Raw genomic sequence first — 14,767 nt, forward strand, 5'->3', positions numbered from 1 at the left:
CCTCTTTTGCAGCTATATCAGTGAGTTCCACCTCATCATCCGATTCCGCATCGATTACATCATTTTGATTTTCATTTTCATTTTCAGGTACATGTTCTTCTTCCTCTTCTAAAATCGAAGGCATAGCGTGTTCGTCCAAAGGGGAGTCACCAAGGATGGTTGACTTGACAAGAGGAGGCGGCGGGCCTTTGATTCCTAACGCTTGAAGTCCTCCGTTCACAATTAAGGCAATTTTATGCCCTGCGCATCTTACTCGATCACATCTCTCGTCAAAATCAAAGTGTTTGTAGTTGTCTTCGGCAATTTTTGAAAGTCGCGCTTGCATAGCACGAGCGCAGGTATCATTATTACTGCCAGAATCGTGAGTCTGGGAAATCATGTGTGATTGGAAATCGTGTATATGTCAGCCTTAGTTAAAAAGTAAAGAAAGAAATGAACGATTTGAACAGATGAAAAGGAATGTTACTTATCTTGGGGTACAACTTGTGTTTAGCAAGCACATTAATCAATGGCTCTGCTAACCACTCGCCTTTGTGGTGCCAGGCGATCATCTTCATCGAAAGATGTCTAGTCACATATTTCCACTGATCGTTGATGTAGGTTACCGACGCCGATATAAAACCATACTTGTTTCGGGGTGAAGTCCACGGATTGAGAATGAGGCCAAATTTGGAGTTATTGGCCTATTGAGAACAAAAAAAAATAAACAAAATACCCGTTAATCATTATATGAAAAGACTAAAAAAAGACTAAACGTACTTGTAATTCCGATATCACAGAAGAGCGCATCCCAAGATATGCCTTGTGAGCAAAAGAAGCTAACCAAGTCCGTCCAAAGAGCTGAGCAGTTGGATTTGTGTATCGAAAGCAGGCCCAAAGAGCCTCATCTTCAATCCTCGCCCAGGGCTGTGCTGTTCTCACAGCCCACAAACCTACCATTTGGTTCAAGATCGTGTTCGAGAAGCGAGACCCACCTTTTTGAACATATAGATCGATGGAAGTCTGGACATTGGAAGTCGTTTGTTGTTGTTGACGTTTCTGTTCGCGTTTCTCAGCAACCGTTGGGGGCAGTTTACAGCCAGCTGCAAGGGCCAAATGCCTCTTCTTGCAGCCTGGTCGTCCGGATTTGCCGGGTTGTTTCGAACCGTCCCTATGGGCCAACATGTTCGTAGGCAAGCTTCCACCTCCACGAACATGTTCGCCACACCATTTGCAGTTGTACAAATTCCAAGGGCCGTCGTTGGGCTACAGAAGCAAGTTCCACATGGGTTAGCTACCAGATGAATAGTCGAAGTAAAGAAATCAAATGACTTACATCATTTCCGCCCTGGTAAGCTTCTCCGAAATAATCTTTGATACGGTCGTAGATTGATTTGGCCTGATCATCCTGTTTAGATTTCTTGCCAGATTCGAATTTGGCGTGCTCATCCTCGGAGTCCTGAGTTAAGTTGACCTCAATTCGTTTTCGCTTGGGAGACTTCGACAAGGAATTTCCCTAAACAATGATCATCGAGTTTAATTTGTCAGTTATTAGGTTTAAACCTTGACCTTGATTTTGACGAGAACAATTGGAATATTAGAGGCCAGTACATACCATGTCCTGAACTTGAGCATCCTTCAGCGTCACCATCGTAGTCTTCTTAGGGCGCTTTGAGGTAATACTTTTCCTATTAGTAGTAGTACGATGTCAATTGGTTTTTTTTTGTTGGAATCGCGTTGTGCGGCTGGGGTATCTGACTGAGATGCCTCTGATTCAGATTCTTGGGTTCGACAGCGCTTACCCTTATTCTTCTCGACAATATCAACGGAGACATCGGAGTTGGATTGAATGATTGACTTTTGAGCAGATTCTGCGGTTCGACCTCACTTTCTATTGGTCACTACTAAATCCACTGAGGCCTCGGAGTCGGATGGTACAATGGATCTTCGAGAGTCGGCAGGAGGAATAGTCATTGACGAAGGGCGGCGAAGTGGTGTAATTTGGGTGCTGTGTCGACGGGGTGGATTGTTGGAAGGCTCATCATGGTCTGGTTGAACCTGAGCCTGTACGGTAGAGGATGGTTCATCAGAAGTCGGGACAGGGGTAGTTTGTCGATTAGAAGCAACGCCTAGGGCCATATTGGAACCCGCAGTTGAAACTGGAGGATTGTGATACTGAGATGGGGTATTGGAAAAAGGAAAAGCAAGTGAAGATGATGATAAAAAAGTAATCGAATTGAGAAGATGATCAGATAGAGTGAACTTTGCTTTGGAAAGAGATATACGAAATAGTGACTTACTAGGACCTTGAAACTGTCAAATAAAGGCACCATAGCGTCCTCCATCACTACGTAAGGCGCTAAAAACGGTCGAGCCCATGAGGTTAGACGTCCCATGATGGAACGTCGACCGAAATGGAAGTCGAATGAACTAGATGATACTGAACCGGAAGGGAGAAGCAAGGGGTGTGGAGGTGTGAATAGGTGTGAATTGAAATAAGGTATAAGTCAAAGTGAAATCCGGTGTCGGAGGTAACTTATAAGTCAATACATGTCGATACTGAAAGAAACCGTCAGATACTGGGGTACTGCCCGAGTGCCTGACCGGTAAAGTATCGGCATCCGCGGTACTTTACCGGATACGGTATTGGGTCACAGGATACCTGACCTGGACCTGGCGAGTACAGTATTGCCGATACCGATACTAAGTATCGGTGGCTGGATACTGTACTGAAACTCACGATACCAATACTTTACTGAGAATGGTAAAGTAAAGGTGGCGGCGTTGCCTCCAGTAGCCAGACCGTGCTGCCAATTCACCTTGAATGCATCTTACAATGGCCGAGTAGAAAGAAGAGCCTTTGAAGCACTTATGTTTACGTGTTGTGCCTCACCTTTGTGCGCTCATAACCGAGATGCACCTTGACCTGACAAATAAACGGTCAAAGACCCACGTTGGAATTGCATAAAGGACATACCGTTTTGATAAATCAAACCCAAAAGATCAAAAACGAAAACAAAGAGGGTGAAGTCCCACTGCATATACATACAATCACTGGTGTAAAACAAGGAGGACTTTTTTCGAAGAGATACAGTAAAGCCCAAATACAGTACAGACACAATGAACCAAATGGATTCGATGAAATCCAATCTAATCTAATTATCCAATCGTAATACTATCACATAATCATCAGGCAAACTTCAGTTTTGTTTAGTTACGAGAGGCACAGTCATTTTGGCTGAGGGATATCAGCACATGTTCATGTTGACTGAGAGATCTCCCGAGCCTCAGGAAGGGTAAGCTTGAGACTCTAAGCAGGACACTTTTTGGAGTGATCCCAAAGAGATTTGTAAACACATACGTGTGTTCTCGACGCCAAGCTAGTGAAATTTTGACACGGTGGAGGGAACCGGGCGCACACACATGCCAGAGAGGCAGGCCAAGCTAGGTGGGCGGGAGGGGCTCGGAAGGAGGTCCCCAGCCTGGTGAAACTGGTTCCTGAAAACTAAGTTTCATCTCCGGTTGGTTTGAGAAAACCAAACCCGGGCCGGGGCCCCACTTCCCCAACCGGCACAATCCTGACTAGATAGTAAGGATCACGACTCCCTAAGGGCCGACGTTAGACATCTAAAGGTCTAAACACGGACGTGACAAACATACCCAATTGGGTCTATAGTACTCTACTCAAGCCTAGTAGCAAGTAGAGAATGGATAACATGGTTCCCCAGTAATGGTTGCCAAATTGGTAAGTGGTGACAATACCTTGATGGTTTGAAGCATGGGCCAACTCAACCACCAGAGGTCTGGTTTGATTGAGTCAGAATACTTGCTTCATAGTACCGGAGATTTGGAAATACTTGGGAACAAATTCCATGCGGGACATGGTCAGGGATTGAAATGATGAATAATGTTGTGAGGGTGTTGGTGATACCTAAGACAATCAAGGCTGTTGGGGGCAAGTTTGCTGGGGGCAGGAGCTCAAGGCAATTGATCAGCCTTTCCTCTGAGCAGCAGATATCTTGAGAGGCCCAAAAATTGTTGTGATGGCAACTTGCATAAAAATGAACTAAACATGGAAGTGAACCAGAGCTTAAATGCATAGATGGCAATGACGGAAATTCAATAGATAGAGATTCTAGTGAGATAATGCCTTGTAATAGGGTTTTCAAGGACTCGTAATTGGGAGTCTTGTCTGAATCAGACAAGCCATGTATGGCTCAGGTTTGAAGGTTTGTAACACCTTGAATCACATTTGAAACCATGGGTGAGAAGCCACCAATTGTCAATGTAACGTAATTTCAAGTGGATTAAAGTGTTGGCGCATAAGGAGATAATCAAAGCAGCACAGTCTGGCAAGATTGTGTTGGGGTATGACCACATGTCACATGTTGAGACAATGCAGGGAACTGATGTAGGCAAAGGCATTGAGTACCACATGCGGTCGAGATGCAGATCAGTGATACTCTTGGGATAGCCAGTGATCATAGAGCAGGTTTTCCACATATCAATAAGAGATTTAAGCATAGACTCACGAGTCGAATATAATGACTGGAAGACAAGGGAAACCACGGCTCTGTTCCAGCATTGACCCAATGAATGTAGTTGGAGAAGTCACATAACAGAGTTGTGTTGGAAAAATAGAGTATCACTGCAATTGTTGTAGTTGGGCCGCACAACCAGGATTTCCGTAATAACTTGGTTGAGAATCAAATTCACAACTTTGACCGGCAATTCTTCTGGGCAAGGCATGAGAGGGATCCACAACAGGTTTATAGACTTATTTGGTCTGGTGTGGAGTGAGTTGTTTGTATGAATAGGCAAGGCAAATGTGTAAGATGAGATTATATTGAATCAAGTGGCTGTGGTATTGTACTTACAGTATTTTGAGAGCCAAGGAAAGTGTGACACACAGGGGTAAAGTTACAAGAGATTGACGACAGCAAAATGAGGATCTCAAAGGAATGATAATCAGCACGTATATACAGAAATGAGTAGAAATGACTTGGGCATAGAAATTTTGTTTGTTGTATTGGTATATCTGTGGGCAGAATGGGGAGTCTGAATATCAAATTGGCAGGGAATGTTGCCGTGACAGATATTATCAATTCCAGTATTTACAAAGGATGGTAATCTAGCTCACAAATCGGACGGATTTGATGTTAAAGATGGGTGGTTTTTCTTTCCCAATTTGGGTGTTGTGGTGGATTTTGGGTCAGTGGATGGGTTTGTGACAATGCTTTACCCTGGTAATCGTGAGCGAAATTGTACTCTACCATCTATAGAACCCAGTATATTTACAAGACTCAGTTCATCAGTCCAAATTAGCAAAAGACTTGTTGAGAGGGTAGCTAATCCCAAGACTTTGAATAAATATGGTGAAGTGAAGCATGTTGGTAGTGCTAGTTATTTGTTTGTGAAGTACACAGGAAGCTTGAAAAAAAGATGTTTTTCTTTTCATATATTATCAATTTCAATACAAAATTCCTTCCGATTTCTTTCTTTTTGTCAAAATTGATGATATGAAGTTCCAACTACAACTTAGCAATGGAAATTTTTGTAGAAGGGTTTTAAAACTTTCTCCTTACTCTTTTCTTCAAGAGTCGTGTAAAATTTTGGTTGTATACCATCTTTCCATCCTTAGGATCCATCTTGTGATGAGGATGGAAGCCTGAGCATAGGTAAATCAGTCTCAGAAGGACAATGTATTAAACAAGAGGCAGAGAGGTTAAGGGATGTGTTCTCATTTCAGGTGGAGGACCATTCTCAAGTCTTACTACTCAAAAACAAATTGCATTACATAAGAGAAAACAGTTAAGACAAATTCTCAAGCTCAACAGAATTTGCTTCACAAGCACCGGTACAATAAAGATGGGCAGCCAGACTTCCAGCCTACATTGGAGATGTATTTATCAACTTTATTTTATGATCAAACAAGAGAATATGTAAACTCATACAATTATAGCAGGTAAAGGTGAGAGTACCACAACCAGATTGGAAAATGGGTATCAAAAAACTATACTTCCATAGATTATACTGGTACCAATTTCACTAAATAAGAATTTCAATTGGTATTCCACTATTGTGTATGATTAAAAAGTAAGCTTACCATCCCAATTCGATGATGGAGTTGAGTACAAAGCATTGGGAACCAAAAGCAAGGGTGGAAATCACTTCACTGTGTGCATTTCAAAAATTGATCAAATGATGAGTAATGTCATAATTTTGCTTAACAGAATCTTGAACACTGACAAGATGGAACTGAACATGAGAGAGCTTAATAAAGGTTTCTTGCTTTGGCAGTCTGCTTGATGCCTTATCTCATACTCTGCACAGTTTACAAAACCAATGATGAATCCAAATAGCACTTCCCACAAGAAAACGCTGCAGCTTATTGACAACATGAGTGAACAGTGTATCACCTATGTTTGATGGAAACAGAGGAAGATCACTTACTCTATAAGGGAATCTCTCGACCCTAAAAACGTCACTCCAATTCTTGCTGGGCCTTGCATGAACATTGAGTAGGCATCTTGGCTGCTGTCTTCTAGTGATGGTATAGTTATATGAAGATGGAAAAGGATTACACTTATTGCTGCAATTGCCCCAAGGATCTGTGATCCTAGGTATGGGAGCACATGTCCAGCAGGAGACCGGTCCAAAACCTGCATTATCATTCAGATGGTCAGTAACTAGAAACCAGATGAAAGATGATGAAATGAACCTCACCAAAAGACTAAGAGAAACACCGGCATCCATGTGAAGATCATGGCCCACTAGTTTAGCAATTTGACCTAATAACAACACGCGTAATCTATAATGCCAATGTGAGCAGCTTGAAAATATGAAGCTCAGAACCAAAAAGAAATTTTAATCTTACCCAGATAGAATTGCAAGATTCAGGTGACCATTGGCCACTGGATGGACCTGTTCCAAGGACGCAATGAAAGAATCTACAAAGGAGTAAGATGTCAGTGTTCAGCTGGGCCTGAATCAAAACACAAATAAAACAATATGTACCTTTGACCATAGCCTTACTGATCCAAACATAGAAGAATGTTGATATAAATTCCAAAAGACAGCCAACCACAAGTTTAGGCACGGATAGTGGGTTCCATGATGTGAAAATAGTAGTAATATAATTCATTGGATGTCTATCTGAATTGGTTCGAGCTATAACTGCAGCCTCTAAGGGGTATGAGGTCATTGATTAAATGAAAGGAAGAATTGTAAAACAATAAAAAAGATATTGGTAAGGACTGGAAAAATGAGATTTCAATACATCTATTCAAGGCTATTTAGGTGAAATATTCGACTGCTTTTAGACCATTGGCTTCATAGATGTTACATTTTGGCAATTCATTTTAGGTTCACTGTTCAGGTCACTTAAGATTTTGGACCCAGTTCACTGTTGAGAATTGTGAATTATCAATCAGGACAAGTTGTGGATCATTGATTAAAAAAAGTAAGCAGCTCAACTGGAAATCTTCAATGGCGGGTTCAGGTCTCTTGCCAGGATACAATCAACTTGTGGTTCCTGGCATGATCAGGATCCTCTTTGCATTAATGTATCACTTACTTACATCAGCCATCTTTTGACTCAGATTGGTAATCAATGAATCTGACCAGCCATATGATCTCACACTGGTATATATCCTGCCAGGAATCTCTTTTCGATAATGCTTTCTTCACTCAGCTCTATCCAATCTTTATTTTGTAACACCCCTCCCTCATAACTACCTATAGACTATTCACAATGAACCTGAACTACCTCACCAAATTTCTAGGTTGTTTTCTTTACACATTCTTGCTTGAAACAATCAAGATTTCTGGTAACCTCCATTGGTCACTTAATGTATTCATAAACTTTCTCTCAACTATCATCTTTTAACTTTCACTTACCTTTTCTTCTCTTCCGCAACCCCCTTTCAAAAGTTGACAGTCACCTACATGTAAGTCTTTTCTTTCCATTTCTCAGTTGATCTGATCTTGAGCTAAAATATACCTTGCCATTGTCTTTGAAAGCTATATTTTCGGAGTTGCTTCAGTGTTTTCAATTCTCCTAGGTGACCTAATGCCGCGTGAGTTTTCTTTATGAGACGCTTGCGTAATTTGCCTTCATGAGGGATTAGCAAATGCCTGTCAATATAAATCAACCCTTCTTGCCACTCCGTGCCTTCTCGTAGCGGTAGGGTCTTATCAACTTTCACACAGAATGGATCCCTGGAATAGCCAGTCTTGATGTCTGCCATGGTATGGTCGTCGAGTACAGAGTCTACCTGAATTGCTGCTACTTCGTCTATCCGTGATAAGGCGTCGGCAAAGGTGTTGTCTTCTCCTTTTACATAGTTGAATTCTAAGTCAAATTGAGATAATGTCTCGAGCCATCTTGCCTGCCTTCGACTAATTTTCCGTTGAGTTAGTAAGTGAGTCAATGAGTGATGATCCAACATAATGTTAATCTTGAGTCCTAATAGTAACATCTTCCACTTCTGCAACACATTCACTACTGCCAGTAACTCTTGTTCGTGGACGGGATAGTTGCGTTCCGCTGGTGTCATTGTATGACTCTCGTATGCAATTGGCAACAACGTATCCCATTCCTTACCTTGGAAGAGAGCTGCACCGAGTCCATGGCCACTTGCGTCCGTGAATAGCCATATGGGGTCAGATGAATCATAGTCAATTTGCTTAAGGACTGGTAATGTGGTGATGATCCGTTTGATATTTTCAAATGCTTCATCTTTGGTACCCCACTGAAAAGGTAATACTTTCTTCTTTGTGCTTGTTAGTGGTGATAAGGTACCTATGTAATGTGCCAATCCGTCGATGAATTTTTTCAAGAATTGAACTGTGCCTAAGAATTTCAATGATTGTTTCTGAGTTGTAGGTGTCTTCCATTTTGCAATTTTCTCAGTCTTTGCTTCATCAGGACACACTGCTTCACCACTAATCTCGTGGCCTAAAAAGTTGATTGATGTTCGAAAGAGCTTGCTCTTCTTTGGTGAACAATACAGTTTAGCTGCCTGCAGTTGTCTTAAAACTTCCCTGACATGTAACTCATGCTCCTCCACCATCTTTGAAAATACTACCACATCATCTATAAAAACTACACAATAATTCCCAATTATGTCACCTAATGCTTCTTCCACCCTGCTTTGATGCGTGGCTCGTCCATTCGTCAACCCCATTGCCATCACTGTCCACTCAAAAAGGCCAAATGGTGTCTTGACCGCTGTCAACGGAATATCTTCTTCATGCATCCTAGTCTGGAAGAATGAGTTCATCTGGTCAATTATGGAGAATATTTTCCCAGTACTAACCAATCGGACTGACTCATCCACATTTGGAAGTGGTGACCTGTCCTTCAGGGTATGTTTGTTCAATATTCAGTAATCACAAACCCAGCGTGGTAAGGCATTTGGATCCTTCTTTGGAATGATCATGGACGGGGATGCATATTGACTTGTTGATTTTTGTATGCGTCCTGCTTTCAAATGCTGAGTTATCAGCTTTTGCCATGCGGTCAGATATTTAGGCGGGTAGTTGAACTGCTTTTCATTGATCACCACATCTGGGTTTGTCAGAACAATCTTGTGAGTGACTTTTGAGGATTTATTCTGCCCTTCAGGCGGAATAAAATCATCTTCCTCTTGATTCTCAACGTCCGGCAATTCTTCTGGAAACAAACCCCAAAAAATTCTTGCAGCACTTGCTCTTCTCGTGCTGACAGATCACGTGTGCTTTGCACTCTTTCAAGGTTATGAATTACGCAAGATACCATTGCATTCCTCATTGAATCTTTGATCTCTTTCTTTGCTGACTCTTCTAATAGCACAGTATGACTAGGTACATGTGTGACTGAGCGATTATGAAGGGAGACGTCGAGATGATACTTTTCAAGAAATGGTGTGCCAAGAATCACATCGTAACTATCTCCTAAAGGTGCAATTCTGAAGAACGTCAATCCAAAACAATGTTTAGGATCCGCTGAGCTAACATTAGCAAAACAGAACTCCTTGATGACATGTGGTGTGTTGTTTGAGGAGATAGCCAGACTCACCTCAATGGGTGTCACGAGTTGTCTACGCGGTATTTGAGCCTTCCTTGTTGCCCGTTCTGACATCAGATTTGCTTTGGCTGCTGAGTCTATCAAAGCGCGCATGTGAATGCCGTTAATTATTGATTGCAGGATAATTGACTTAGTCCGCTTGGTATCTTCAACACACCCTGACATTTCCTCCTGCATGTGACCTACCAGTATTCAATCAGCTTCTTCATATCATTCAATCTCTTTTTCTGATAAATTTAGTGCATAGCTGTTCATACTGTTCTCTGACATTGCCTTGATTGAGACTGATGTTGGCAGTCTTCCTGCTGGCTTGCTTGTTGGTGTACCCACTGGTGGAACTTGTCGAACATTCGTAGAAGTTGTTGGTTGACCAGTATGGCGTTGTGGTCTTGGTCCAGGGTCAAAGACAGTCAATGGCGGCAAAGCAATGTAGGGTCCTCAAATGGGGCCTTGACAGTTAGGGTTTCCGCATTTAGTACGACAAGCTGAACAAATGCCGAGGTGCCTGAGGTACTGGTGGAAGTGCCACACATAATCCGCTTGTTGTTCAGTAGTGCGGCAATCAGGTGCAGGTTGTACTTGGCTTTGCTGATTTGTTCTAGCTGCTGGCGTGATGTACGTTTGGTTAGGTTGATTTCCACTGTGGCAAGGCAATAAATTACTCGATTGTAGCAATAGCCAAATTTTGGAGGCTGTGGCTATAAACTCGAACCATTTGAAACTTTCTACCTTGAGCAATTGCCTGTCGGTTACCCAACGTTGAAAGACATCTGGTGTGCCCCATACTACATACTCAGCGAGGTTTTTGATCATGATCGAGCTTTCTACTTTGATAAGGGCGTAAAGATCTTGAGCGCGGTTTGCGTACGCTTTAAAATCTTCCGAAGGTTTCCACTTGATTTGTCTGATTGCCTTCTTGGTGTCATACATCCACCCTATAGGTAATGTACAAAGTGTGCATGATTTCGGTCCAAGATAATTCCACCAGTTCACTCTCCGCTCTTTGAAGCCAGTTTCCCACGCAAGGTTCTATGACGATTGTGCCTAAGATGATGAGCCGTTCTTTGATATTGTCTAATCGTTTTAAATTAAAAATTGCTCTACTAAGCGTCTCCAGTTGAATAAGGCTGACGGGTCCTTAGCAGGGCCTGTGAACTTTGGTGCCTCTGACAGCTTGATGTCCCCTGCTGGTACAGCTGCGTCTCTTGGTGGTGCGGATGGTATCGTTGGCTCAGGATTGCCGCGAGATGCGTTTGGTCAATTGTCAGTGTGTATGAACAATACTTGACGAGCGGTGTCCTCCGCTATCTCCGTTTCTCGTTCTGGCCATGTACTACCCGGATAAGGTGATCGAGGCATGGATGTGATGCTGGGGACAGTGTATTGGTTTGGTTCAGCGTGCATTGGCATCGTTGAGCCTGGTTCTCTGTTAATGATGCGTCGCTTCTGGTCTGTTGACTAGGGTTGCTTGCCTCAGCAGCGGTTTGCTTTGGTCCAGCTGGCGTTGGTGATCCCGGGCTGCGAAAACGTGTGAACCAGTTCGCCAAAGGTGTTGCTGCAAGTGAACCGGTGTTTGATTGGCCACCCGTGTTTGTTGGTTGATGCAATGAGAGCAGTTGTGACATAGACGCTTCCAAAGCCTGGATTTGATCGGTGTCAGCTTTCAACACTGAGACTTTGGCTGGAAGGTGTGCGATGACGGTGTCTTTGTCTGCGTTGTTGTCAGTCTTGGGTCCTTTACCCTTGTGTGTGGATGAACCTTCCATCCTGGCTTGTGGAGTGAAGATGAAGCTGCCTGGAGGTCTAGGAGTTTCGTCTCAAAGTCTAGTGTTGAAAAATTTGCGTACGATTTTGGCGTCTGGAGTGATCGAGGATTCTAAAGGGTCTGGTAAGTTTGTCGCTGGTTTCAAAGTGGCGATCGGCGCTGGTGTCGTGTTTGCAAAAACTGTGTAGTCGCTATACGGGGTGTCAGGTGGAGCTTCTGGTTGATAGTTATATCTTGGGGGTGGCGGAGCGGCAGGTGGGCGGTCAACTGTGCTAGTTCTTTGTCTTAGTCGGCGTAATAAGCTTTTGGGATTGTTGGTAAAGTTTACTGGTAACTTGAATCCCATAAGTCTCTAGGAATCTAGTGGATTCTCATGATTGTCAATGTCAATAGTTTTCAATATGAAATTGAGATGTGAATACAAAAAAGGGAGAAAGAAAGTTGGATTGATTTAATAGAGTTTGAATGGATATAGTTTAAAAAAGTGTAAGACTCTGAGATCTGATTCTTCACTGTGGCAATTGGTCACGGGAGCAGGAGCTCCAAAGGTTAAACTATAACCCAACTATCTATTCCAAAACACTAGCTCCAGCCGAAAGTAATTGGTGAACCAGTCTCGCGTAATACAAGTATTGAGGGATAGAGAAGGAAACGTGAGATAAAGAGAAATGATGTTCTCACCTAGCTCCAGCCGAAAGTATTCGGTGAAGAAAGAGTTCTTCGTGGAGCTAGGTGCGTGTGACTAATGTTGGCCTTTCCTGTCTAATCCTATACCGACTGCTCTACATGTAGCCCTTACACCACCTGAAAGGAATACTGATGGATACCATACCACTGTACTGGATGACCCTGTTTGTTTGACTCTGTTCTAAGATTCAGGGTCTCCAGGTCTACTGTACAGGATTCAATGTCAGTGAGTATTGACTGGATTGAGAGTTCAAGGAGCCAAATTCTCCTCAACCAGTTTTGTTTCATGAAGCCTTTTTCTTCAGCATCACATTAACCGTTGTAGAAATCTTTCAGAAGACAGCTGAAAGCAGAGCCAAGAAGGGGAGGAATGAAGACAACAACCATGCACACATACAAGATGGATAAGGCTTGAAATGTTGAATGGGTAGACTTCAAACAAACAGAAGTAATGTCTTTCTTAAACAGGGACTTTGACTACCAATGAATTACACTTAAGACCTACAAATGTTTGGATTAATAAGGAGCAGGCTAAAAGAGGATAATAATATCAATAATAACACATTCTGGGCGCGCTCAGGCACCAAACCATTGATCACACAAGTTACAAAATTCCAACTCTCATTAGTTGTTTACCCAAATTAATAATCAAAAGATACAAAGATTTATTCAAAATTCTAATAATAATACAATTTTCTAACTAAAAGACTTGGAAAGGTAGCAAAAAATACACTTGTGTATATGAAAAATCCAGAGCACACAAAAATAGAAAGTGGGACAAAAACCCCCCTCAAACTCAAAATTCAGCTCCAAACAACTATTTCACACAGTGAATTGAAATTGATCAACAGATTCAGTGCACACAGGTCAACAAATCCCAGAATTCCAAGCTCACAATCAGCACTAAAGCCTAGCAGTTTACCATCAAAACCTAAATTCCCGCCAATTTACCCTTGAAGCTGAAATAAGATAAGATTTAGGGATAATATAGAAATTCTGAAGAAACAGAAATAGAGAGAATTTGAGACTCTACAACTTTCAGCAGCCAAGCTAAACTCTGAATCTGATCTTTGGTAGTGTAAATTGTGATTGAAAATTGAAGAAAAAAGGTGAAATGGGGTTTGTCCAATGGACCACCTCATTTTACCACTAAAGTTGGTAAATATGATGATTATAATTAAAGTGATTGGGTAATATGCAAAAATGAAGTATACCTAAACTAAACCAAACCCTGCAATTGTGCTGTGGTACCCTTGAATTCAAGTTTCATGATCAAAAGTCATTGTTGAGTTTTGTAATGTCAAAAATTCTCCTGTCTTGAATGTAATAAATAACTTTCCACTGATTAATATTTCATGCTTCATTTCTGTATGCTCTATTTGTTGTCTCAGTTTACCACCCCAGTTCACCACCATCCCTCAATGTAGACTTGTTGGGTTTTTGAAATTTAGCCATATTCAAACCCATAAGTAAAACCCATATAATGCCCTGCACACCACTATGTTACACATAACTCCTAAGCCCATACAAATGAAAGAAATGAATGCAATTAAATAATGACTAAGAAATGAAATAAAAATAAATAAATAAATAGAAAATGAATGGAAAATAACCATAAAATAAATATAAAAATGAAAGAACATAAAAAAATATAAATAAATATAAATATAACTAAATATAAATACAAATATATATTAATATAAATAATGATAAATAATTGATGTTTGGTTTTTTAAAAAAAGAAATCAAATAAAAATTGATAACAATGAATAATACAAGTTTGATAATAATAAATCAATAAAATAGAAATATAATGGTACATGTACATAACCAAGAAGATCAATGGTAAGCTTTCTGATTACTACACTGTAGATCTGAGATTTTGTGATCAGTGAATCCTTTTCTACTGCTTCACCAAAGCCTCCCACCCAGCTGGAGGTTTAAGAAAGTGATTGAATTGGAAGCCATCTTGTTCAATGTGAGTATGCTTGCTGGTTAATTTTTCAATCTTTATCTCTCATGATTAACTCTCTTTCCTAGTTATAGCTAGTAGATTTGGATCCCATAATTAGGTATTTTCATCACCTATGGGAATATCTTGTTTACTCACAGCGCCAATGGTGCTTTCTCCCAAGGCAGGTGTGCACAAATAAAAGTGGTAGTTCCGGCATTCCAACAGACACAGCTTGCAGTTAATTTTCTGCAGTTTGATCTGTTAAGAATACTGATCTATTCATGAAACCCACTGACGCAACCTCCCACCCAGC

The 14,767-nt window shown here is 41.4% G+C and overlaps 1 protein-coding gene across 1 annotated transcript; it reads right to left on the reverse strand.

The window, feature by feature from the left end:
- Positions 1–6,463: 6,463 nt before the first annotated feature.
- MELLADRAFT_88993 (uncharacterized protein) lies at positions 6,464–7,183 on the reverse strand (the record flags this gene model as incomplete). The annotated part of the gene is made up of 5 exons (XM_007404765.1): positions 6,464–6,523; positions 6,564–6,641; positions 6,706–6,811; positions 6,857–6,929; positions 6,997–7,183. The coding sequence occupies 5 exons, from the start codon at positions 7,181–7,183 to the stop codon at positions 6,464–6,466; spliced, it is 504 nt and encodes a 167-aa protein (XP_007404827.1).
- Between the last annotated feature and the right edge of the window lie 7,584 nt (positions 7,184–14,767).

This window comes from Melampsora larici-populina, assembly GCF_000204055.1.
Source record: "Melampsora larici-populina 98AG31 unplaced genomic scaffold MELLAscaffold_2, whole genome shotgun sequence".
Taxonomy (NCBI): Eukaryota; Fungi; Basidiomycota; class Pucciniomycetes; order Pucciniales; family Melampsoraceae; genus Melampsora; species Melampsora laricis-populina.